Source organism: Alnus glutinosa, chromosome 12 (genome assembly GCF_958979055.1).
Source record: "Alnus glutinosa chromosome 12, dhAlnGlut1.1, whole genome shotgun sequence".
NCBI classification, from domain to species: Eukaryota; Viridiplantae; Streptophyta; class Magnoliopsida; order Fagales; family Betulaceae; genus Alnus; species Alnus glutinosa.
Window position 1 is genome coordinate 20,522,705 of NC_084897.1, and position 26,586 is coordinate 20,549,290.

A 26,586-nucleotide genomic window follows, 5' to 3' on the forward strand; every position below is an offset into this window, starting at 1 on the left:
ACCTTTATAAAAGTTAAAAAAGATCTATCAACATATTGTGGCCGGGAAATGTGATGTAAAAGTATTCTCAGTGTAAACACTTCCATCAATTTCCAGTGATTAAGAAGAAGAAAAAAATTATCTCAATCGGTTGGAAAATGGATCTATACATAGACCACTCCGTGTTGATAATAGTAGATTGAAGAAAAAGGTTGTTAATTTGATGATGGTAATTATTATTTTATTATAATGAAAAATGAAGTTGGTTTTTTTTTTTTTTTTAATATTCTAATAATAGTAATTCATTTATTTATCTATTAGATCATCTTATGGTGCATCCCAAATATATTTAAAATCCATTAGAAGAAAAATATGTTCTAATGATAGTAATGCATTTATCTATGATAGAACAAATATATTAGGCTGTAAAACCTTACTCTATAGCTGAGCATTCATTGAATATTTATAGGAGAATTACAAGAGTGCATAATAGACTAGGACTCCTATACACGCTGATCATAATAGATTAAGACTCCTATACATACTGAAAGTAGGACTCTTTAACTCCCATCTATTTAGCATACAATTAGACTTAGGACTCTAGCTTAGAACCAGGAGTCTGGATGAGACCGGATGAGATAGACTTCTTATCAACCACTTTCGGATAGAGTTGTGCCGCACAAGACTCATACTTGGAATGAGAGTCTTGTGTTGTAGTTGCATTAATATCCTCCCTTAAGATCAACGGGGGAGATCGCACGTTGAGCTTGTAACAAAAGTTTTGAAACTTGGCGGAAACAAGGGGCTTAGTAAGAACATCAGCAATCTGATCCGAACTTGGAACAAACCGAACCACTAAGGATTTATTAGCAACTCGGTCACGGACAAAGTGAAAATCGATCTCCACATGTTTCGTACGTGCATGAAAGACTGGATTGACCGACATGTAGGTGGCTCCAATATTGTCGCACCAAAGTATTGGTGGAGTAGACTGTCCAATCCCGAGTTCTTGAAGAAGTGCACGTATCCAAAGAAGTTCTGCTGTGGTATTTGCAACTGCTTTGTATTCGGCCTCAGTGGAGGATCTTGAAACTGTCGGTTGTTTTCGTGAACTCCAGGAGATTAAATTAGAGCCAAGGTAGACACAATAGGCACCTGTAGAGCGGCGATCATCTGAACATCCGGCCCAATCAGCATCGGAGTATGCTTGTAAGGTATTGTGAGAGTTGCGATGAAGAAGAAGGCCATGAGAAATTGTATGCTTCAAGTACCGAAGGATTCGTTTGACAGCTTGCCAATGTGGCTGGAGCGGACGAAGCATGAATTGACATACACGATTTATTGCATAGCTTAGGTTAGGCCGAGTGAGAGAGAGATACTGTAATGAGCCAATCGTACTTCGATAGAGAGATGGGTCGTCCATTGGATCACCTGTGAATGCCGAGAGAGTTGAGGAGGAAGCCATTGGAGAGGTGATCGGTTTTGCTTCATGCATATTAGTTTTCTTCAAAAGGTCCATGATATACCGTTTCTGAGAGAGCAGCAGACCCGAATCCATCTTTAGGACTTCAACACCAAGAAAATAATGGAGATCACCTAGGTCTTTGACAGCAAAATCTGCACTTAGAAGTTGTAGAAGTTCGGTAATAGCAGCCGGATCTGAGGCTATGATGATGATATCATCAACATAAATAAGAAGATACATGGTTATTGTCTCAGTGCGATAGAGAAAAAGGGAAGTATCCGCTTTTGATCCCACAAAGCCAAGTTGAATTAGCTTGTCACTGAGTCTTGAAAACCAGGCTCGTGGGGCTTGTTTGAGGCCGTAGATGGCCTTTTTGAGTTTGCACACATGGTTAGGAAAAATGGGATGAACAAAACCTGGTGGTTGCACCATAAAAACATCTTCAGAAAGAAACCCATGGAGAAACGCGTTCTGGATATCAATTTGCTTCATGGGCCAGCCGGCTGAGTAGGCTAGAGAGAGGACTGTCCGAACTGTTGTAGGCTTCACAACTGGGCTGTAAGTCTCTCCATAATCCACCCCAGCCTATTGATGAAACCCTTTTGCTACAAGGCGAGCTTTGTGTCTTTCTATGGAGCCATCAGCCTTTCTTTTAAGTTTAAAAACCCACTTGCATCCCACAATATTATGAGAAGGATGAGGAGGAACAAGTGACCAAGTCTGATTTTGAAGAAGTGCATTGAACTCGGTTTGCATAGCATTTCGCCATTCTGGAATAGGGGCAGCATTGGAGTAGCATGTGGGTTCACAACTGGCCGGAGAAGCTACTGTCACTAAGGCTTGAGGAGCTGGATATCTAACTCGACCATCTGTTAGTTGCCGTGGCTGCACAATGTTGTTCATGGACCGAGTTCTCATAGAGTGTATTCGAGCAGGAGGCTGATCTGCAAAGGAAGTGGAACAAGGCATACTGGAAACTGCTGGAGAATGAGTGGAAGAATCAGGGGTGGACAGGGAGTGAGAAGGAGAAGAAGATAAAATTGGAGGAGAGGCCGGAGGACATATAGTGGTAGAAGGAGGAGGAAACAATGAGGGAGGAAGCACAATAGGAAGAGGAACACTGGGAGACTCGGAAATAGGAGAGACCTTGGAAAAGGGAAACCGGTCTTCATGAAAGATGACATCTCTAGAGATGTACATCCGGTTAGATTCTAGATGGAGACATTTATAACCCTTGTGATTTTGGCTATACCCGAGAAAGACACATTCTTTTGAGCGAGGAGAAAATTTGTGAGAGTTATAGGGACGAAGATTTGGATAGCATGCACATCCGAAGATTTTTTGGAAATTGTAGTCGGGTGGTGTATGGAAAAGTTTTTCAAAGGGAGATTGATGATGTAACAAGGGAGTTGGCATGCGATTAATGAGGTAGCAGGATGTAAGACAAGCTTCATCCCAATATTTTTGGGGAAGATGGCTGTCAGTGAGCAATGCCAAAGTGGTGTCGATGAGATGTCTGTGTTTATGTTCTACACATCCTTGTTGTTGATGTGTATGAGGACAAGAGAGACGATGAGTAATACCCACAGATTGAAAGTATTGATGAAGATTACGATACTCACCACCCCAGTCAGATTGAACACTTATAATTTTATGATTAAGTAAACGTTCAACCATGATTTGAAATTGAAGAAAAGTGGGCATGACATCAGATTTTGCTTGAATAGGGAAAACCCATGTATATCGAGTGAAAACATCAATGAACAAAACATAATAACGATTTCCATTAATTGAAATAGTAGGAGATGGTCCCCATACATCAGAATGAATTAACTGTAAAGGTTTACAAACTTTAGAGATAGTTGGATAAAAAGGCAATTGATGACCCTTTGCTTCAGCACATGCAGAGCAAAAAAGTTGGGCCTTATTGGAAATAACTGGAAGTTTAAACTGAGACAAGACACACTGAACGGTGCGAAAAGCTGGATGACCTAAGCGCTTGTGCCAGGAGGCCGGAGTGGTGCGTTCACCAACAAGAGCTTGATTTATTGACGACGACGACGACGAACTGGATGGAGAAGGAAGCAATTGATAGAGGCCATCTTTAAGTTGCCCGTGATGAAGAAGCATCCCGGTTTATTTGTCCTTGATCAAAAAATAAGAAGAATGAAATTCAAAGAAAACTGAATTGTCAAGGGCAAATTTTCTAACGGACAAAAGGTTTTTACAAATAGAAGGGACGTGCAGAAGTTGATTTAAGAAGAACTTACGACGAGACAAAGGAAGAAGTGCAGTACCAGTATGAGAAATATTCAAACCTGTTCCATCACCTATGCGAATTTGGTCCTGGCCGTGGTATGCCTCTTGAGCTAAATTGAGATTCTGAAGGTATCCGGTGAGATGGTGAGTTGCACCGGTGTCAGGATACCAGAGGTCCTCGGCTGGTAGTACAGGGGAGGAGTAATAACCCTGTGGATTGGATGGCTGGTATGACTCGTGCTGTTGGGAAGCCTCGGGTTGTTCCTGACGGTAGTAACAACGAACTGTCGTGTGATCGGGATTGGCACAAATCTGGCAGTAAGGCCGAGAAGAAGCTGCATCCGGGGAGAAGTAGGAACCGCGGCCTCTGTTGCTGTTGAAAGACCCGCGGCCCCGGTTGTTATGACGACCGCCACGACCACGGAAGCCTCGCCTGCGAAAGGTGGAATTGCGGGTGGTGATGTGTGCAGCAGGTTGGGGAACATCAATGATCGGGATTTGTTGTTCGAGGCGCATCTCGTGAGCAAGGAGGTGGCCATAAAGTTCATCAAAGGACAGTGGGTTGACTCGGGTTGTGACCGACGTCACAAAAGGATCATATTCGGAGCCGAGTCCTTTAAGGAGAAAGGATACGCTCTCAAAATCATTGAGAGGCTGTCTGGCGGCTGCAAGCGTATCACTGAGTGTCTTGATGGTCTGAAAGTACTCGGTGATCGAGTTATTGCCTTTCTTGACCGTTGCGAGCTGGAAATAAATTTGCATGACCCGAGCACGGGCCTGAGAAGCGAACATGGTGAGCAGCGTGTTCCAGAGAGAAGAAGCCGAGGGAGAGCCGACTGCATGGACGACATAGGGCTCGGACAGTGTAGAAATTAAAATACCAAGGATCATCTGATCCCGTTGATTCCAAGCGAGGAAATCTGGGTTGACAACGGTGGCTGGTGCTCCGGCAATAGTGCTGGGATTGGGAATCGTCTAGGCAGGCGGTGGAGAAGAACCATTGAGAAAGCCATAAGCGTCTTGGCCTTTGATATACGCAAGAATCTGAGTTCGCCAGGCCATGAAGTTGCCTTTGGTAAGTTTAATACTGAGATTATGGTTCATATTTGGGACTGAAAAGATAACAGGGGGCTGAACGGGTGGTGGGGGCTGCTGTGAAGCATGAGAAGCTGCCGATGTGGCAGAGGATTCAGAGTCGGAAGCCATGGATCACGACGTTAGTCGATGATTTGGCTCTGATACCATGATAGAACAAATATATTAGGCTGTAAAACCTTACTCTATAGCTGAGCATTCATTGAATATTTATAGGAGAATTACAAGAGTGCATAATAGACTAGGACTCCTATACACGCTGATCATAATAGATTAAGACTCCTATACATACTGAAAGTAGGACTCTTTAACTCCCATCTATTTAGCATACAATTAGACTTAGGACTCTAGCTTAGAACCAGGAGTCTGGATGAGACCGGATGAGATAGACTTCTTATCAACCACTTTCGGATAGAGTTGTGCCGCACAAGACTCATACTTGGAATGAGAGTCTTCTGTTGTAGTTGCATTAATAATCTATCCATTAGATCATCCTTTTGTTGCATCTCAAATAGTAGAACTGATTATATGAACATTAATATTCTAACACCATATATTTCCAATAAATAAAATCTTCCTTGTTAGATCACCTTTACTAGTTTTTCAAGTTTCTAATATATATTGTAGACTTTTTAAATTTATTTTCTGTTCGTTCATATTAGGGGCACTCTTATATACTAATTGTGTATTAGGATTGCGCCCCTCTGTGCTTTATTAATGAGTTGACATTACTTATCAAAAATAAAAAATAAAGAGATTATTATCTGTTGACTTTTGATAGAGAAAGGTCTGAGTCATTTCTGGTCAATTTTGGATCATAGAATGTTACAATTCTTATTACCTTTAGATATTTCTTTAGTTTCCAGTTAAACTACAGCATTTCGAAAATTTACAATGCTTTGACACCTAAAATAGTTCAATTTCGAATTTATGATTTTCATAACATTATCATTACTTTTACTGATTACAGCATATTGCAAAACAACGGTTGTGTGGTTTGCCGAATGATTTGATGAAGAAAGGAAAGCACTTTATATTGATAAGAAATCCTCTTGATATTTTGGTAAGATACTTGTGCAATTTATTTACTGGTCATTTGCCTCGTAATCTGCAAATGATATTAGCCAATAATTCCTTTTGTTATATAACTCGGGCTAAACTACAAATTTGTCCCTCTAAATTTTTGTGAGTTGTCAATTTGGTCCTTAAGACCCTTGAGGAACTTTTATCCTCCTTCTCCTTCGATCACACTCTGTATCTTTGGACTACGGCTTATGTGTTCCCCTTATCTTTTAGCTTTTTTGATTTTCTTACTCGTTTTTCTAGTTAGGCGTTTCCTTTTGTATACTCTCAGTATACTAAGGGGCGCCTTATGCTTTTAATGAGATTGGCTTATTACTTATCATTTTTTTTTTTAATTTATCAATTGAGTCCCTAAAGTTTCAGACCATGGTTAATGTAATCCTTCGGTCAGTGTCTCGCTAAAACAGCTGCCATTAGTTCCCAAAATGGCGCATCTTGGTGCCAAATTATATATATATATATATATATATATATATATATTTCAAATGATTTTTTCCCTGGGCTGAAAAGGGAAAAGAGGTCATGTGCACAGTAAAAAACAACCGCGCATCTGATGGACCCCATCTGAGGCACAGCAAAAAGACATCGCACAAAACCGTCCCCCCATTTGATGCACAGTGGAGAGATATTGAAGCTTTTGTACTCTCTATCTTTACTTTCTCTCTCCAACGATATTTTTCTAGAACTTTCTGTAACTTTCTCATGGAATCAATTTCCTTAATTTTGTTTGGACATCCTCAGACCAGGCAATTTTGGTGACTCATGGGGCTAGGTTCATTAGCTCTGACATGGTGTTTACAAATTTGGCTGATATCATTTTGAAACTTCATCACATGGTTCATGATTCTTGAATAATTCAATTGGATATGGAGAGACACTGAAGCTACTTTCATTTTACTAGACCTATGAGGCCAAACTACAAATTAGGATTGGGATAATCTTGGATTTTGATGTATGAGTTCAGTTGGAGTAAAATTTCACACAAATATGGAATGGAATTTACTATAGGTAGTGTTGTTAAATTTGATAATTTTTTTTTTTGACAGCTAAACTGATGGGTGGTTGGCCACTAGTAATCACTTCTAGAACAAATCGGCTAAAACACGGCTACCAAACCGCATCAACACTAATGGGTGTTGGTTTCTTGGTTGGATTGGGGCTGGATCACCATTGATGTAACTAGCACCAAATGAAATGGTGGAAACCGAGGTTGGGTACAACATCATGCAGGATGAGGATCACGATGTTGCTGTGAAGAGCGTCGATAGGAGAGGCTGAAGGGGGAAGGGGGTGTGATGGCTAGGGTTTGCAAAATACAATCCCTAAGAAAAAATTACCTGGGGAAAATACACGTACCTCCCATGAACTGACACCTCATTCACACTTATCCCCAAACTACCATTAGTGATACTTGACCCCCTTAAACTACCATTTCGTTACAAAATGACCCCTCCATTAGCTATTGACGTTAACACGTGCATATTTTGGACTTGAAATGCCCAGATTGCCGTAAACTATCATTTGCAAAAGCACCATCAAACTATCACTCTGTAACATTTAGCCCCCTCAAACTATCACTTCCTTGCAATTTACCTCATCCATTAGATGTTTGACATTAAAATGGACAAAAAGTTGGTCAAGAATTGATAGGTTTCTTGTCTCTCATGATTGGGAAGCTAAGTTTTCTGATCCTTTTCAAAAAAGGCTGCATAGATTGTGCTCGGACACTTTCCATTCTCCTTGATTGTGGTGGTTCTCTGGGAGACTAAAAATCTTTTAAGTTTGGATTATGTGGCTTAAGGCGGAAGGTTTTGTGGACCCCGCAATGGTGGTCTTCTTATTACTTTCATTTTGGCTAAGAAGTTGAAGGCCTTAAAAGCTGATTTAAAAATCTGGTTTGAAGATGTGTTTGGCAACGTGGAGTTTCTTAAAAAATCTCTTATGGAGGAGTTGCGTGTTCTAGATGAGTTGGAGGAAGTGAGAGTTTTAGTTGATGAAGAGAAGTTGAGGAAAACCTTGGTTATCAGTGAATTGGAAAAAACCTTTATTAATGGAGGAGTTTAGTTGTAGGCAAAAGTCAATGGCTCTTTGGCTAAAAGAGGGTGACAAATGCACGAAGTTTTTTCATCGGATGGCTAACTCGAATAGGAGAAACACCTCCATTGAAGCATTGGCAAGTGGACGGCTTAGTCTCCTTTGACCAATCTGTTATTAGGTAACATGTTGTGGAATACTATGATAGGTTGTTTTTCAGAACAGTTTAGCTGGCGACCTAAGCTGGATAGCCTTGTTTTTTATTCCATATCTATGGAGGATACATTGGGTTTAGAGAGCTTGTTTGAGGAGGTTGAGGTTTTTAAGGTGGTGAAAGGTATGAACAGTGATAAGGCGTCAAGCCTGATGGTTTTTCTGACTTTCTTCCAAGCTTGCTGGGATGTGCTCAAGGCTAACATTATGGGGGTGTTCCATGAGTTTCACGCTAATAGTAAGTTTGAAAAAACTTAATGCCACATTCCTTGCTCTTATTCCAAAGAAATTTGGGGCTATTGATCGTAAAGACTTTCAGCCTGTTAGTCTTGTGAGTGGAGTCTATAAGATTATTGCAAAAGTTCTTCCCAATAGGTTGAGAAAGTTTGTGGAGAAGATTATTTCGAAATCTCGGAATGCTTTTCTTCAAGGTAGGGATATCCTTTATTACATTTTCATTGCAAACGATTGTTTGGATAGTGGAATGAAATCCGATGAGCCAGGGGTGCTTTGCAAACTTGACATTGAGAAGGCATATGATCATGTCAATAAGGATTTCTTATTTTACTTGTTGAGGAGGTGTGGTTTCAGGCAGATATGGTGCTCTTGGATAGCGCGTTGTATTTCTTCGGTGCGTTTTTTTTTTCGTTTTGGTGATGGAAGTTCGTCTGGTTTCTTTAGTAGCTCCCGTGGTTTGAGACAGAGTGATCCTTTGTCGCCATTTCTCTTTGTTATCGTGGTGAAGGCTTTGAGTAGAATGCTTTTTGCCATTGTTAATGGGGGTCTTCTCTCAGGATTTTTTTGCTCTAGGCACTCTGGTGTGGTTGGTATCTCACATCTGTTGTTTGCAGATGACACTTCGGTTTTTTGTGGGGTTAAGCCTGATCATCTTCACTATCTGTGTGCTTTATTTTTATGCTTTGAAGCTGTCTCCAGTTTGAAGATAAATCTGACTAAGTTGGAATTGGTTCTAGTGGGTAGTGTGGAGAATGTGGATGAGTTGGTGAGCATTTTGAGCTACGGTGTTTCTTCTTTGCCTTTGAAGTATCTTGGTCTTCCGTTGGGGTCTCCTATAAGGCCAAGTTTATTTGGGATGGAGTTATTGAAAAGATAAAGCTTCGGTTGGTTAGTTGGAAAAGGACGTACTTGTCTAAGGGTGATAGGGTTACCTTCATCAAGAGCACGCTTTCCAATTTGTCAACATATATCTTGTCCCTCTCTCCTCTCATTGTAGGTGTTGCTAATCGCATCGAGAATATTTATCGAGATTTCTTATGAGGCGGGATAGGAGAAGAGTTCAAATTACACTTGGTAAGTTGGTCCAAGGTTTGTTTTCCAATCACTGAGGGAGGGTTGGGGGTTCGGAACTTGCTAATGTTTAACCGTGCCCTCTTTGGGAAATGGCTTTGGCGTTATGTGCATGAGAGAGAGGCGTGGTTACCTCACAATGTAGTAGAAGATGGTCTACGGATTCCTCATCCCTCTTGCACATACAACACCAATCAATCATAATAACATGCATCTTCTTAAGGTTATCCATGGTAAGAATCTTTCCTAGGGCCGCCGACCAAGCAAATAAAGTTGCTTTCAATGGAACCTTGTTCCGCCAAATACTCTTCCAAAGAAATGGAATGTCACCATTACAAACAAGGACCTTATAGAAGGAGCTTTCCTTCTTGCTCTAACTGAGTACTACAAACTAACAAACGAGGTGAAGACGTCTACCTCTCAAATCTCAATCATGAGCCTCTCGAACAAAGCTTATGTTCCACTAACTGTAACCACCAGAAAGCTCCAAGTGAGCCGCTACGTAAGCATCCTTAGTGCAAGCAATACCAATAAATCTGGAGAAGACTCATTTAGGGCCTTGTCCTCACACTATAAATCATGCCAGAAACTCACCTTGGCGTCGTCTCCCACCTCAAATCTTGTGTGACTTACAAACGAGTTCCAAATGCATTATGGAGCGCGTTTTTCAGTCGTTTTGGGTTTTCTTGGGTTATGCCTAGAAGAGTAGTTGATTTGTATGCTTGTTGATGGACGGGTGATAGCTCTAAGAGTGCTGCTATGTGGAAGATAGTGCATTCTTGTCTTTTGTGATGTCTTTGGAGGGAAAGCAATGATAGATGTTTCAAGGACTGAGAGAGGACATTGGCACAACTTATGTCCTTAGTTTTTAATACTCTATATTCTTGGACAGCTGCATTTTTAGCTCCCTTTGTGATTAGCTTTCATGATTTCCTTGTTCTTTTTTTCTTTTTCTACTTGGGTGTTTCTCATGTATACTTATGTACCTGAGTCGGCCTTTCACTTTTTTCTGATATTTTGATTACTTGTACCAAAAAAAAAAGGGACAACAAAATGGCATACATGACTTACATGTGCATATTTTAAACTTGAAACACCTAGATTGTCTCAATTTTGGAGAAAAAATTTAGAAAAAAAATAATGAGAGGAGGAATTGAGGGGTAGTCGACCACCTCATGGCTTTTAGGCGTGGCTAAACACCCCCTTAAACCCCTAAGGCTTTTGGGGGGTGGCCTACATTACCTCCAAAAATCTAAAAAACCCTTTTTAGTCTTCAAAAAAATTGAAAAAAAAAACCCCTTGGCCCCCCAAAAATTCTAAAAAACCTCTAGTCTTCCTTCAAATTTTGAAAAAGCCCCATGACCTCTCAAAAATCTAAAAAAGTCCCAAACCTCAAGAAAAATAAGAAAAAGAAATATCTGTTCTTTTTTTTTTTTACCTAAAAGCGAAAAGTTTGGTGGACAGGTGGTCGCTTTCGGAGTGCGGTCGTGTGGAAGATGGTTCCTTGTTGCCTTTTGCGCTACTTGTGGAGGGAACACAATGATAGACAATTCGAGGACAAAGAAAGAACCACTGAGGAGCTCATTTCCTTTTCTTTCATTCTTTGTACTTTTGGACGGCTGCGTTCCTCGCACCTTTAGTGATTAGTTTTAATGATTTCCTTGTTTCGTTTTCTTCTTTTTCTTAGATGCCTTTCTTGTATACTTCCTGTGTACTTGATTGCGCTTTGCGCTTTTTAAAAAATAAATCTAGTATTTTTCTTAAAAATCAAAAGTATGGCCCCCAAAAGATTTCCTCCATATGCCCCCCCCCCCCCCCCCCCCCCCCCACCCACAAATAAGCCCTTTTAACTCCTTGCCCTTCTTTTTTATGGAAGAAAAAAACAAAAGAAGAAAATCGGGGATGAGAATTTTGACAAGATTTGTTTTTCTTCAAACTAGAATGTTTATAATGGCTAACTTCATTTGGGGTGGGTGGTGTGGAAGAACATAAGAAAAGGTTGGGAATCTTTCTCAAGCTTTACTAGATTTGTTGTGGGGGATGGAACCAAGATTAGCCTTTGGAATGATTTGTGGTGTGGGGACGCAGATCTTAAGGGAGCTTTTCCAGCTTTATTTGGTATTGCTTGAGCGAATGACGCGTCTTTTGTGGAAAATTTGGAGTTTTTGGGCGGTTCCAACCAAAGGAATGCAAGCTTTACTAGGGAGGCACGCGATTGGGAGGTAGAAGTTTTTGCTTCCTTTCTCCAAGCGTTGCATTCAGTTAATGTGCGAAGAGATTGCGAAGACAAGATGGCGGTTCCAACCAATGGAATGCAATCTTTAGTAGGGAGGCACACGATTGGGAGGTAGATGTTTTTGCTTCCTTTCTCCAAGCGTTGCATTCAGTTAATGTGCGAAGAGGTTGCGAAGACAAGATGTGGTGGGTCTCCTTAAAAAAAAGTTTGTTCAAGGTCAATTCCTTCTTTTACTCCTTTGCTTGCTTTGGAGGTAGTCGTTTCCCTGAAAAAATGATTGGCGCACTTAGGCTCCTTCAAGGGCGACTTTTTTTGCGTGGTCAGCGGCTCTTGACAAGATTCTTACCCTAGATAATTTTAGGAATCGGCATGTTATCGTGATAGACAGATGCTATATGTGTAAGAAGACTAGGGAGTCCGTGGATCATCTTCTTCTTCACTGCAACATGGCTTCTGCTTTGTATAGTACTCTCTTCAATCGTTGTGGAATGTCTTGGGTTATGCCCAGACGGGTTATTGACTTGCTTGATTGTTGGTGGACCTCTGGAAGGCTAATGAGTGCTGCGGTTTGGAAAATAACACCTATTTGCCTCTTTTGGTGTTTATGGAGGGAAAAGAACAATAGGAGTTTTGAAGATTTGGAAAGTGCCTTGTAGGAGATTTATCCTCTATTTTACCATACGTTGTTGTACCTTTGGACTATGGCTTATGTGCATTCTTTGTCGTTTAGTTTTGATGATTTTCTTACTCGCTTTTCTCGTTCTATTAAGATGTTTCCTTCGTATACTCCCAGTGTACTAAGGGGCACTTTACGCTTTTAATGAAATTGGTTTCGTACTTAAATTATGTCTGTGATATGTTTTTTGTACTACTATACATAGCAAAATTCACAATACGTAAAGAGAACAAAAAAAGCATTTAATCATCATAATATTATTTCACCCTTCCAAAGACAAACTCCTGGCTTTGCTACCAGTGATCATGACTAGTTTTCTGCTTTATTTGATCTTACATCTGTATTATCACTCCCAAAACTATGACTGCCTGATTTTCGTTTTTAGTTTCTTTTCAAAATTTGAGGTATAGCTTTAACTAACCTAGATCTTTCAGAAATGATAGTGAGAGTATATACAAAACCTCCAATCTCTCTCTTAATAATGCATCAAATGGGGGTTAGCTTTGTGCCACATAATTTTCCTGTGCATCATATGGTAGTTTGCTGTGGATTAGATGGGGGCCATCAGACGTGATGTAATTCTTATTGTGCATGTGACCCGCTTCCCTATTTTCAACCAGAAAAACAAAATTCATTTGAAAGTAGAAAAAATTTAATTCTATACTAAAACAACACCAATTTGATCACTTTGATCAGTTTACAGCAACTTTCGTAAGAGCAATAGCAATAGCAATCCTACTAGTGTTTTAAGTTGACAGAAGGATCACATTGACAACAATCTGTAAAGTTAGGCACCAAATTGACCAAAGTGAAAAGTTGGGGACCAAATGTACAGCACTCGCAAGCTTGGATGGACCAATTTGAGTTTAGCCTATAATTTATGGTCTTAATTGAGAGGGTTGATTTTCATATGAAATTGTGATCCTGCACGTAGTCAATGAGCTTGATCTTTGAGCTTTTATCAAGTATTGCTCCTTTTTATTTATTTTTTATTTTTTTATTTTTTCAAGTATAGGTTTCATAGACTTCATTGGTGTTAGTTTATTCTTTCTGATTTTGCTTATTCTTCCTGCCACTGACTTATATTTGCTGCATGTTCTATCTGATTTGTTTCAGCCGTCCTTTGACAAGGTTGTGCCTCCATCCTTTTTTGAGTTAGGTTTGGCAGAACTAGTATCCATATACAATGATCTCCGTGAGTTGGGAAAGGCCCCACCTGTCATTGATTCAGCAGATCTTCAGCAAGCTCCGGAGGTGTTATATCTATCTAATTATGCAAGATTTATCATGAAGTCATTTCTATGCATCAAGTTTGAACATCATTTCTTATTGCTCATGGATTTTACTTTTTCTGGAATTGTGGGAGTGTTGTTCTAAGTTATTATCAGAATGGTGCAATGGCAAAATGTATGCATACACATATTTAATGGAGATCATGCTTAAAGAAGAAAATCCATTTTGATCCTTAAGCTTTTGGTAAAATATAATTTATATGATTTGCTGAGTTCCTAAACTATGTGATTTGTTAGACATTATGATCATATATATTATAATGTATGTGCTTGGAGGCTAAGCCTCTTCCCTTATTCAAAAAAACGTCAACTTCAAAACATTCTTAAGCATTTCCTTAAATCCTCATTTCTGAGATCTCTTTTGGATTGAGTTATTGCTTCTTCCTTACCCTATTCACAATACCTTCAAAGGTCTTTGTTTTAGAACGTCGGCTCTCTGGATTTCAGCCATGTGAGGCGTGGCGGTGGGCTGTTGCGAACCCCTTCGGGGGTTGTCGTGTGAGGTAGGGCATGGAGAACCGGTTCTTTGTGGAGGCTAAGTCCTTCATCTTCTCGGTGGTGGAAGGGTCATTTGAGCTGAGGGTGGCGGAGAAGAGGAAAGGATTCTCAGGGTGGATTCGGCTGGGCTCGGGATGCGTTGCTTGGTTACTGTCGATGGTGGAAGAGGTGATGCAAAATCCGGGCCTCGAAATTTTTGTTAAATCTTTCAGAGAGGGCTCGAAGGTGACCATTGTTCGGAGAGGTGGGAATAGCTTCGGCCAGTTCTTGGAGGTGGCGGTGTACGCTGTGGGTGGTCGGAGAGGGATGATTGTTTTCCCTGAAGGCCATGACGGGCAGGGTTGGGGGCGAGTTTCTGGGGAGTTGAGTAAAGTGTTGGCTTTCTTTGGTACCTCGGTGGTGTCGTCTTCTTTTTGTGGCGTCCCGGTGGGGAAGAGTTTGGGCAAGGCCGCTGGTGTTTTGTCGTTCGCAGAGGTGGTGGGCTCGCCGGGTGTTGGCAAGCCTCTGGTTCAGAAGGCGGCGGCGGTCTGGTGCGAGGCGGAGAAGATCTATTCGCCGGATCGGGAGCGGGAGCCCTTTCGGCAGGCAGTGGATTGTTACAATTTGGAAAGGTCACCCTTCGGTCCTCTGGGTAAAGGCCTTGCGGTCGACTGCTGTGCTTTGGAGAGTTCCTCTCCCAGTCCTCTGGGTAAGGACCTTCTTGCGTGTTCCAAGAAGAGGGATGCAGTCGATGCTGCTGAGGTTGCAGGTGACGTTGCAGTGTAGGAGTTGGGGATATTTAGGAAGCTTCTTGATATTTTTGAAAAGTGGCTTCTTTGGGCTTGTGCGCATAGGTCTCATTTGGGCTGGGTTTCCTCTAGTGGGCTGAAGCAGAGCCTGGGCAGGACTAAGTGTTGCCTTGGGTTGGGCGGAATGCGTTTTAGGGCTAGGTCTAGAAGGGTGGGCTGTAGGTCTTTTTCTAAAAAGACCAGTAAGTCGGGTCTTAAAAGAGTGGATTACTTTAAGAAGGCTAAGAAATGCGGGTTAGCTCTGGTTCATGGTTCTGACGCGGGTATGGGTTCTGTTCCTTCGGGCTTGGGTGCCCCGGCGCCGGAAGTTGTGGGTTTTTCTTCAGCCTCTCTTTCGGAGTTAAAAGAGCGCTCCTATCCCTTTCCTCCGGTTTTTTTTGCCACGGAGATTCTCGGGGAAAAGTCCTCTTCTCTGTCCAGTTTTGAAGCTTCTAACGTGTCGTCATCGGCCGTTACTTCTGTTTCCGAGGGCTTTGGTGTCTCTGCTTTGGTGAGGTCAGCTCTGGGCGGGGATCCTCCTTTGTCGCCTTCGTCTGAGATGGCTCCTTCTCCGGCTCTCTTTGGGTTTGATCCAGCTCTCGGCGATTGCTCTTCAGACGCGGATGCTCTAGGTGAAAGGCTGCGATTCTCCCTCCCTGTGATGTCGGAGTCTGGCGCGCCTATTTACCCGTCGGAATCCAAGTCGGTGCTTACATACTCTCGGAAGAACAAGGTTGGCAAATTGGAAAAGCATCTGCTTGAAGAGGCTCTTGAGACTTTCAGTGCTCCCAAGGAGCTTTCTAGGCAGCTTTGTGGGGTTGTCTCCAAGCCCTTGTCAGCTCCTGCAAAGTCTTCGGCTGCTCAAGACGAGGGCTATCTGCCTATCCTTCGGCGTGGCTTCCTTCTCCCAAGCGGCATGGCTCTTCATCCGTCAGAAGTGGGAGTGGTTCCACTCTCTTCGGTCCAGTCTGTGCTTGGGTGCCCGCCTTTAATGTCTTTCTCAGAGGTGGGTAAATCTTCGCGGGGAGGTGGTTTTGAAGAGATTGGTGATCCTCCCGGGGCTGCGATTGATCTTAGCTTCTGTGTTAATACTTTAGGGGTCTCCCACGAGGGGAATGTGAAGGGTTTTTAGACTTCATGACTCTAATTGATGCGGAGTATCGTCTAGAGGCTTTAGTTTCCGCTTCTAAGTTTAAAGGGAGTCGTGAAGTGAAGAACTTAGAGTGCTCGATTAATTATGATGCTAGAGGTTTTGGTTCTAGTAGGGGCAAGGCTAAGCGGCCTAATGTGATGTATTAGTCTTGGGGTTTTGTGGGCTGGTTTTGTAGGGTTTTTTTTGGGTTTCCTTCTGTTTGGGTTTTTCGGGTGTTTTTCCCCCTTCCCCTCTCTTTCCTGTTTTGGTGTCCTTTTGTATACTTCCTGTATGCTTAGGGGCGCCTTTACGCTTTTTATAAAATTCACTACTTACTTATCAAAAAAAAAAAAAAAATTTATCTCCTAGTGATACAACTCTAATTCTATCTTGTATCTTGTCCATATGCAATGGAGTTGAAGTCCTTTGACAATTACTGTTCTTTCAAGTAAAAACTTGACTCTATAATGTCCTAAAGGAATCTTCTCTAAGTAACAAGTGGTCGAGTTACTCACTGGTCATCCTTGGATCAATAATAAATTAATGCACTTTTCTGAGCTATCAAAAACTAAATGTGACTTGAAGATATTATATTTATAAATTTTAATTTCATGATTCTATGAGGTGTTAATGCATTAGTGGATGTGAAATACGAGCATGATATTTTTGGTACTTACATGGTGTTCTCTTGCCCTTAATGGTAGAGGTCTCTACTGAAAGAATATGTAATTTTTATGAGTATTTAGTTGTCAGGTTTTGCATTTTTTATTTTATTTTTATACTTTATTTTTTATATTTTTTTTTTTATAACCGGGAACTCTTCCAAGGCAAGGCCACTTCGTGTATCCACCTCTCCCAGATAAACCTCGAACCCATACAAAGCGCCTGTCAGGTTTTGCAATATGCAAGCCTCTTGTTCTGATGTATGAAAAAGGGGCATTAGCTCCATGTTCATGGACAATCTTGATTGTATCTGAGAGTTGAAAGTCATCATCAATTTCTTGCTTAAGTAGGACATTGTGTCTTCTAATGAGGTTTGACTAATCAGCTTGGTTTGGCCTTTTTTTGCCAATTTACCTATGTATTACTTGTCCTTATTCCCTCTCTCAGGGAGTGTTGTTACTCGCACTGAGAAGTTACAACAAGATTTTCTGTGGGGTGGGTTTGGTGAAGAATTCAAATATCACTTGGTTAGTTGGTCTAAGGTTTGTACCCCAATTTTAGAGGGAGGGCTGGGTATCAGGAACTTGGTGATGTTCAACCGCGCTCTATTAGGTAAATGGTTGTGGCGGTTTGGGATTGAGAGAGATGCTTGGTGGACTCCAAGTTTGGCAGTTTGTGGGGCAGATGGTGCTCCCTTGAGCCTGTAGGTGCATTTGGAGTGGGATTGTGGAAGAACATTAGGAAAGGGTGGGACACTTTCTCTGGTTTTGTTAGGTTTGAGGTGGGGGATAGGGTTAGGACAAAATTTTGGCATGATCTATGGTGCGGGAATACAGTTCTAAAGGAAGCATTTCCTGTTCTCTTTGGTAGCGCTCGAGCGAAGGATGCCTCAATTGCGGATAATATGGAGATTTTGGGTGGTTCTACTCAGTAGAATGTGAGCTTTGTTAGAGAAGTGCATGATTGGGAAGTGGATGTCTTTGCTTCCTTCTTCCAGGTGTTGCACTCAGCTATTATGAGTAGAGGTCGTACATATAGACTTTGGTGGGTCTCTTCCAAGAAAGGCTTTTTTGAGGTTAAGTCATTCTTTAGCTTCTTGGCTTGCTCGGAAGGTAGTCGCTTTCTTTGGAAGAGTGTGTGGCAGACTCGAGCTCTTTCGAGGGCGGTTTTTTTTTGCGTGGTCGGTAGCCCTAGGCAAGTTCCTTATAGTGGATAATCTCAAGAAGATGCATGTTATCATAGTGGATAGATGTTGCTTATGCAAGAGAAATGAGGAATCAATGGACCACCTTTTTCTTCACTGCGATGTGGCTTTCGCTCTGTGAAATTCTCTCTTCACTCAATTTGGTATGTATTGGGTTATGCCTAGAAGAGTATCGACTTGTTTGCCTGTTGGTGGAATTCTGGAAGGCCGAGGAGTTCTTTGATTTGAAAGATGGTGCCAATCTGCATTTTTTGGTGTGTGTGGAAGGAAAGAAATCTTAGATGTTTCAAGGACGTGGAGAGTTCCATAGAGGATATTTTAGCTTTGTTCTTTCATACTTTGTATCTTTGGATGGTGGCCTTTTTATCCCATTTGTTGCTTAGTTTTATTGATTTCCCTGTTCGTTTTATCTTCCTAGTTAGATGTTTCATTTTGTATACTTCTGGTATACTTAGGGACGCTGTACGCTTTCAATAAGACTCGATTTACTTGCCCATTTCCTTTCTCTCTCTCTCTCCCCACACACTCACAAAGCACTTCGGATTCAGAGTTTTGCCATTATCCAGTACTTACTGTTTATGCACTTCTAGAGACCTTAGTCAATCTTTTATATATTATTCTCTTATACAATTGTATATTGATCTCATTGACTTGCAGGCTACCTTACGCGGTCTTTGTGACGACTTGGATATTCCCTTTCAAGATGCAATGCTCAAGTATGCAAAATCTATACCCCTTTGAGAGATAAATTGTTTCATCTAGTCTATTTTATTGGTTATTTGTGATTAAAGCTAGATGCATTTGCATGTGAAAGGTAATAAGTGGATTTTTTTTAATAAGGTATGACCTCAGACGCTAGAAAAAAAGTTAAGTTTCTTGCTTAATTTTGGGAAATGCTATAAAAATGTAAAATTAAACTTATTAAAGCCCTTCTCTCTTAATACTAGATATGCTATAAAAATGTAAATTCTGCTCACTAAACCCCTATCTTTACTGTTTGTGGTTTGTTATGCAAATCCTTTTTATCCTTTCAACTATACTCATGGACATTCTTCAATTTAATCCCAAGTCCCTATCTTATGCAACTTCTTTTTTGGCTTTCCTCTTGTTAATATTCCTTAAGGATTATCTCTTTCCATTGTTAATATTTACATCAAGTTTTTCTTTACCTTCATGTTCCGTTGAAATCCATCCATTACTCCCTCACAAGCGTTGTTGGATGCATCTAGCTAGTAATGCTGACAGTGCATGGACATTGATATTATTTATCCTTTGTTTTCCCACTCTGTTTTTTAATGTGTTCATGACAAGTTTTCAATCCAACCATTTTCAGATGGGAAGCTGGCCCAAAACCAATAGATGGCATTTGGGCCCCATGGTGGTATAAAAGCGTACATAAATCAACAGGTTTTGAACAACCAAGAAAGAATCCTGTGGTATGTAGTGTGGCCTATATTTTTGCTATGTGGATTTGAATCATAGATTGTGATAGGTAAATGCAAATCATTGAATATAAGTATCAAGGCTGATAGACACCTCTCAGGTTTGCCTTTTAATATATATGAGCTTATTCTCTAACTTTAAATCTTTTTCAGCCATTTCCCTTTTCTCTGTACGACTTGCTGGAGCAAAGTCTTCCTTTGTACAACATGCTTAGGCGCCATGTGAAGCAGAAATCATCCCTTCTAAAGTCCCCCTTAACTCCTGATCTTCCAGTTCCTGCAAATGAGAAGCTGCTTGCATGGGTTGGTGATGAGATTTTACCCCGTGAGAGTGCAAAGGTACCTGTTTATAGGTGGACATGTTAAGATTTGCTACTCAGTATATTTGAACTTTTAGTTTATAATGTTTAAGTGCACAGTTTTCTAGGTTTCTTATTCTTAGCCTGTGACCTGTATAAGGTTTCTGTATTTGACTCGGTTGTCCAAGGCGGAGATTCTGTCTGGGAGGGACTTCGAGTTTACAGTGGGAAGATATTTAAGCTTGATGAGCATTTAGACAGGTTAGTGAAAGAGAAGTTTAAAAAAAGGTGATGCATAGTATAATATGGTTCAGACTGTTGTAGTTTAATATGCTAATAATGCTCTTCCTTTGGCCAATTTGGCAAATATACTGAAGCTCAAGAATCATGTAGCAGGATATTAATTTGAGAAGTCTGAATCAATAATGGACAAAGTAATTGGTTTCTCAATGTCTAGTAAAATATTTTAATGATGCCTTTGTTTTAGCCAATTTGACAAATAAGTTGAAGTTCGTGAATCCTGTAAGCAGGATATTAGTTTGAAAAGTTTGAATCCATACACCGTTATTAGTATCTCGATCATTTGCTTGTCTTAATTATCTGACATTTATGTTGCTATTGCAAAAAGATTTGGGAGCATTAACAGCTTGTGGAATTGATAAGAGCCATGCATCTTGGCAAACATTATATTTTTTTCCTTTTGCCTCTCTCTCTCTCTCTCTCTCTCTCTCTCTCTGTATTCTTCTTGGACATACTCAGCGGATTTTCTACTCTACTGGTTTCATTTATTGGGGAACACCTTCCTTTTATTCTCATGTAATGATGTAAGGACAGAAATTTTTTACAAACTGGTTTGTAGGAAATTTCCTACAACCCACATATAAAATTGACATGTGTCTATTAGTATGTGAGAAGCACATGTTGTTTTAATAGCATGTACTTCTCACATGCTTTTTTAATAGCATTAATAAAACAACATGTGCTTTTCACATGCTTAAAGGGCACATGTCAATCTTATATTTGGGTTGTAGGAAATTTCTGTCTATGATGTAATGGAGTTATGAGTTCTATAAATTCCTTTCCAAAAGCTGTAATATGTATTCCTTATCATTATCATTACCATCCTTTTCTTAGAACTCTTAAGAAATTATGCATACACGTAAAGCATTTAATTTCTTCTTTCTGTGGTTGTCTTATGAATAGGGAATAGAGACAATTTTCCATCATGAAACATCCTGGCCTTTCACCAGCAATGTCTAGTAAAATCTTTGATGTGTTTTTCTTTTAATTAGGTTGTTTGACTCAGCAAAAGCTTTGGCTTTCAACAATGTTCCAACTCGTGAAGAGGTGAGAGCGCAGATGATTATTATTCTGTCATGTCTACTAATCTGTTTAATCCCTTAACTGCATTCTTCTGTTGTGTATAGTTAATTGTACTGGATCTTGGGCAAAGGAAATTTTACTCTCCTGGCTTTTGCATGTAGTTGCTACAAAGTTGCTTGGCTCATCCTGCTAACTGTTGCATCAATGCAGATTAAAGAAGCCATCTTCTCAACTCTAATTAGGAATGGAATGTTTAATAATGCACACATCCGACTGTCTCTAACTCGTGGCAAGAAGGTCTACACTCTCTCTCCGTGTGTGTGTGTTTGTGTGTACTGAAAGTTATTAAAAATCCGTATTCATTTTCATCAATGAGTTATCTATTGATTCTATTCCATCATAATTCACAATGGCTCTGGCCAACATTTAAAGGTTTAGGCTGGAAGACAGCCATAGAAGAGTAGAAGAGGGAATGTATGCCTTAAATGACAAAAATTAGTGTTGTTATTTCTTTTCTTTGTTAAACAATTAATTTTTATCTGGTTTGAAACCTTCACATGGATGACAACTCTTAGAGGGTCCATGCAATATGCTGCTTTGGAGATTTGTCACCATCAACTCAATAAGCTATTTGGTGAATGCATCTCTGTTGCTAGTGATCATCTGACCATACGTGGTGATAGGTTTTTAATAACTTTTGAGTCAAGAACTTTAAGCTACTTCTTTATTTTTTTCATATGGCTTACAAGTACATACTTTCCATGGGGACATTTGCCACAATTTCTTCACTTCATGGTTCTGTAACCCAGCATAGTTTGCAAAAAAAGAGTTGCAATCTATTTCTTTACTGATTTGCAATATTCTTGCCTTCTTCAGGTTACTTCTGGCATGAGTCCAGCATTCAATCTCTATGGATGCACCTTAATTGGTAAGAATAAATTTCTTGTCCACTGCAATTATAGCGAAGATACTGATATATCAATCTTTGTTGTCCGGTAGAAATTTGCATGTTTGGTCCATATCTATAAAACCATATATGGAGCATTTTGAATTGCATGAGGTTGCTTTTTTGACAAACCAAAAGCTGTTTTAAGTGTTTTCCATGGCTGAATAGGTTCTCCAAGAGACCAGGGAAGCCAACCACCCAAATGGTTTTTTTGGGTAGGCAACAGCCTGGGATTTTGAGAACCTGCTTCATAAAAGAGGTTCTCTTCTAGGATTCTGACTGAGTTTTGATTAAAACTAGCTCATAACCCACGCCATGCGCGAGATTCTTCATTATAATTTAATTTTAGAACAAAAAAAAAAATGATAAAAAGAGGAAACGGAAGAAGAGAAGTATAGAAAATATAGACAAAAAATGAAAAATGAAAAATGAAAAATCTAATATAATATAATAGTGTTATCTTTTCTGTATTACACAAAGTAATAAAAAACTACTCAATAAACAGTATAAACTAAAAAATCATCATACCCCGTACAAAAAGCAACCATAGGAAACTCTCTCTCACCATCATTTTCTTGAATTTAGTGTAAAATTTACAAAAGGTAAAATAAGCAATTTGAATGAAAAATAATATATTAATTACATCAAAAAATAAGGAAAAAAAAAAAGAGGAAACGAAATAAGAGAACCATGGAAAATATAGACAAAAAATGAAAAATGAAAAATGAAAAATACTAATAGAATAGATTCTTTTCCGTATACTTTTCCGGTTCATATGAAACCTTGAAAATCAATATTATCTATTAATTAAGCACGTTAACAATGTGCATTATACAGGAAAAAAAAAAAATTCAACGAACAATGTAAACTAAAAAATTGTCATACCTCGTACCCAAAACAACAATAAATGTAAACTCTCTCTCTCTCTCTCTCTCTCTCCATGGTTTCCTTGAATTCAATGTAAAATTTAGAAGGAAAAAAAAGAAAGCAATGTGAACAAGAATATAATATAAATTAGGAAATAGGGACAAAAAAAAATGCAAAGAAAGAACAAAATCATAGAAAATAAAGTTAAAAAAATAATAATTTAAAATGATAACCACTAATATAATAGAAAAATAACTATTTTTTTTATTTACTTTTTCCAGTTCCAATGAAATTTGTAGGTATAAGAAGAAACTCCGGTCAAATAGATATTTATTATTTCGACCATCCTTCTTATATATAAGAGTAAAAGAAACTACTTTTTCAACAGAAATAAAAAATAATTTATAAATTATCAATGCAAAAATAAGGATAAAAAAATCGAATCAGAAAAACAGAAGCACATAAAATAAATACAAACAAACATATTATTTACAATTTTATTGAACACAACCCCGACAAATTTAAAAGGCAAACTAAAAAAACAAAGACTATAGCAGTATTACAAACAAAAAGGTTCCAACAATGGCAAAGACTTTGCTCTTTTTGCTTTGAGCACCATTCTCCGGTAATGTAACCAACATTGCAGTTTTGCATAGCCACAAACCATTACTTATCCATATATTTATTTGAGAAAGCGAGAAATGTTGGATGACTTTTGACATTTCCCAAAGAAAAAAAAATGACGTTTGACTGTTTGAGGTTTAGTTTGTAACGGACATTTAGTAGGAAGGGAAGCGGTAGAATTTTTCTTCAGTTTTACTTAAAGGAAGAGAAAGAGGTAGAAATTAGTGAGAATTTAATGACAAAAAAAAATTGACGTTTCTTCTTCTTCTTCTTCTTCTTCTTCTTTTTTTTTTTTTTTTTTTTTTTTTTTTTTTTTCAGTTTTACTTAAAGGAAGAGAAAGAGGTAGAAATTAGTGAGAATTTAATGACAAAAAAAAATTGACGTTTCTATTCATTTTTTATTCAATATAAGAGAGTTAATTAATCATATTAAATGCACCGTTTATTTTACTTGAAATACATGAACCGGTTTAGTTTTATTTAAATTACCGGTTTTTTACTTAAATGACCGGTTCAATGTTTAAAAAGTATAGATTCATGTCACGTGTCCTAATTTTTTGCCAACTCTAAGTTGGAACTTAGCTTTTATATATATATATAGATATTTATTCAGTTTGACATAAAAGTTTTTCTATGGAATGTATATAACCTGTATGGTTGGTAAGATTTTGAATTTCTAATGTACTGTTTTCCCAACAAAGTCAGGACCGCACAGTAGCTCTGACGTGTTTGTTTCACCCGTCTACCCTAACCTGTCTTTTTTTCTTGTGCAGATGTATAAACTTTAAGCAGGATCCCTAAATCACCCCTGCTCAATAGCCTTCAAAACATAGTAAATTGTTAAACAAATGAAACCATTAAAAAGTTGAAAATTGGAAATAGATATCTTCACTTATTATTTTTACTGTACTTGGAAGTGACTGCCTTCTCTGCTTTAACTGCTGAAAAGATCATGGAAACCACCCAAATTTTTTGAAATAACAACTTTTGAGCACGACTTTGTGCATGGGCTATACAGATTGTTCTTAATCAAGTTTTGGAACCCTTTTTTTTTTTAATAATGGATTTATAGTCTTGGAATTATCTAGTATCTGTACTAGTATGTGTTTGCATGTTTTGTTGAATTCTTCTGTTTGTCATACTCAACTTGCTAATAGAGTTGGTGTTGGGTTTTTGGCCCTGTTCAGTTTTCATTAGTGAACAACATTTTCCCTGCTTTTTGTTTGTGAATTATGTTACAATAATCATTTTATAACAATATAAGTTGCCATTATAATGCATGGGCTTTCCAAGGCTATACTTATTGTTCTTTTGAAAAATGCAGTGCTACCTGAATGGAAGCCCCCTGTCTATGATAACACACATGGTATAACTTTGGTGACTGCTACCACACGTCGTAATTCACCAAATGTAAGATTCTTTTTTTCTTTGTTTTCTCCCTCACCCTCTGGTTCTTACGTGGAGAAGGTGAAAAACCTCTTTCCCATGTCTTACCAAGATGGTTCCTCGTGAGCCTTACTGTGGGCATGTATAAAAGCAGACAATGACTGGAAATGGTAATAACTCATGAGTAAATGGCTAAATGTTGAACTGGGTTTATTTTGGGGCGAGGAAGCATAATTGGCAATGCCTTTTATGTGGAAACTATTGGCATGAGGGGAACAAAGCATACCTTTGAAATGTTGAGCTTGGTTGGAACTCGCTTAAATCTATGCTTCTAAGATCACTGTATGATTAGCTGCATGCTCTAGGCAGCATCCATTGTCATTCGGTTTTTGATTGCATTGTTAAGATAGTGATCCTAGTAAGACAAAAATGCTAGAGCTTGTAAAAAAGGGATTGATTTGGTCAGAGAACATGCTCCACCCAAAAGCTTTTCAATATTTGGATCCAAAGTTTTGTCCTCATGCACACCTGAGGAAACTGTAACCTTTTCTTCGCTTTGTTGCTCACATTGAACTAGGGATTTGTGTTTGTCATCTTAGCGCCCTTTTGTTGTTATTCATCATTCTCAGTGGTTGTTCCTAAATGTGGGAAGTGAACAAAAATAATTCAAAACTACTAAGGTCTTATTTGATTGATGTAGTTTTGTATTCATATGACTCACAGTGAATTTTTGCTATATCCTCAACAGAATTTGGATTCAAAGATTCACCACAATAACCTCCTGAACAACATACTTGCGAAGGTATTCTCTTTTTCTCAACATTAAAAATGTTATGAAATGTTAAGGTTAGACTATGATGATTTTCAATTGTTGCAATAAATGATGATCATTGCATACCACACATGCAGGTGAGGGAAAAAAATAAATTTAATGTGTATGACACATGGACTTATCCTGGTTTGCACTTCTAATCTAATCAATGCTTTGACTGGTATTGAGCTGTTTAGTTTTACGAATTTCCCTGGCAGAAAACCTGCACTCAGATTTTTAATCATCCATGACTAGACTGATTTAAGCGCCCCCCCCCCCCCCCAAAAAAAAAAAGACCTGTGGAAATACAAACGCAGAGACACAAGAAAGATAAAAGATGATTATGGTGTCCATATACAGGATGATTTGGTCACCAACTTTCCTAGGAAAAACCAAAAGGTGGAGATTTAAATTTTGTTGAGAATTTAAAGTATGATAATCAGTGTATGAGAGCTGGTAGAAATCCTCATTTTTGTTGTGAGTACTACAGTGTTATTCTATCACCTTCGTAGATGTCTCTCTCTTGAATTTTGGTTTACGCTGATTTGAGTTTGGTGCAGATAGAAGGCAATAATGCAAAGGCTGATGATGCCATCATGCTTGACAAGGATGGTTATGTATCTGAAACAAATGCTACAAACATTGTAAGCTTATGCATTTTCTACATGGAAGTCTTATGTTCTGGTGAACCATATGGATGAACTATTATAAGTGCAGGGAGGTGGTGGCCACCAAACGCCTTGACCTGGACTCTTTTTGTAACATCTTTTTTCTAAAACGTCCACAGTGTTGATTGCTATAAACTTCTATTGAGCAACAAACTCTATGCATTGCATTTTTTTCTCATGGACACATAAAGGTAGTTACCACTTCCCTGTCTTATACAACATATGGTCACTATGCTGTCATTTGATTATTTCCTGGCAGCCTCCGTGGGCAGCCTTTCCTCTCAAATCTGATCATTGAAGGAACTCAGTGTCTTAT

General features: G+C 39.1%; 1 protein-coding gene across 2 annotated transcripts in view; it reads left to right on the forward strand.

Moving 5' to 3' along the window:
• The window catches only part of LOC133883016 (branched-chain-amino-acid aminotransferase-like protein 1), a 34,545-nt gene that overhangs the window by 3,982 nt on the left and 3,977 nt on the right, over positions 1-26,586 (forward strand). For both annotated transcript variants that reach the window (XM_062322193.1, XM_062322192.1), the window contains exons 4-15: positions 5,769-5,861; positions 13,465-13,602; positions 18,562-18,620; positions 19,238-19,340; positions 19,500-19,685; positions 19,806-19,906; positions 20,938-20,992; positions 21,179-21,265; positions 21,845-21,896; positions 24,730-24,815; positions 25,540-25,593; positions 26,163-26,246. In XM_062322193.1, coding sequence (XP_062178177.1) covers positions 5,769-5,861; positions 13,465-13,602; positions 18,562-18,620; positions 19,238-19,340; positions 19,500-19,685; positions 19,806-19,906; positions 20,938-20,992; positions 21,179-21,265; positions 21,845-21,896; positions 24,730-24,815; positions 25,540-25,593; positions 26,163-26,246 — 1,098 coding nt within the window. The remainder of the gene's footprint in view (positions 1-5,768; positions 5,862-13,464; positions 13,603-18,561; positions 18,621-19,237; positions 19,341-19,499; positions 19,686-19,805; positions 19,907-20,937; positions 20,993-21,178; positions 21,266-21,844; positions 21,897-24,729; positions 24,816-25,539; positions 25,594-26,162; positions 26,247-26,586) is intronic.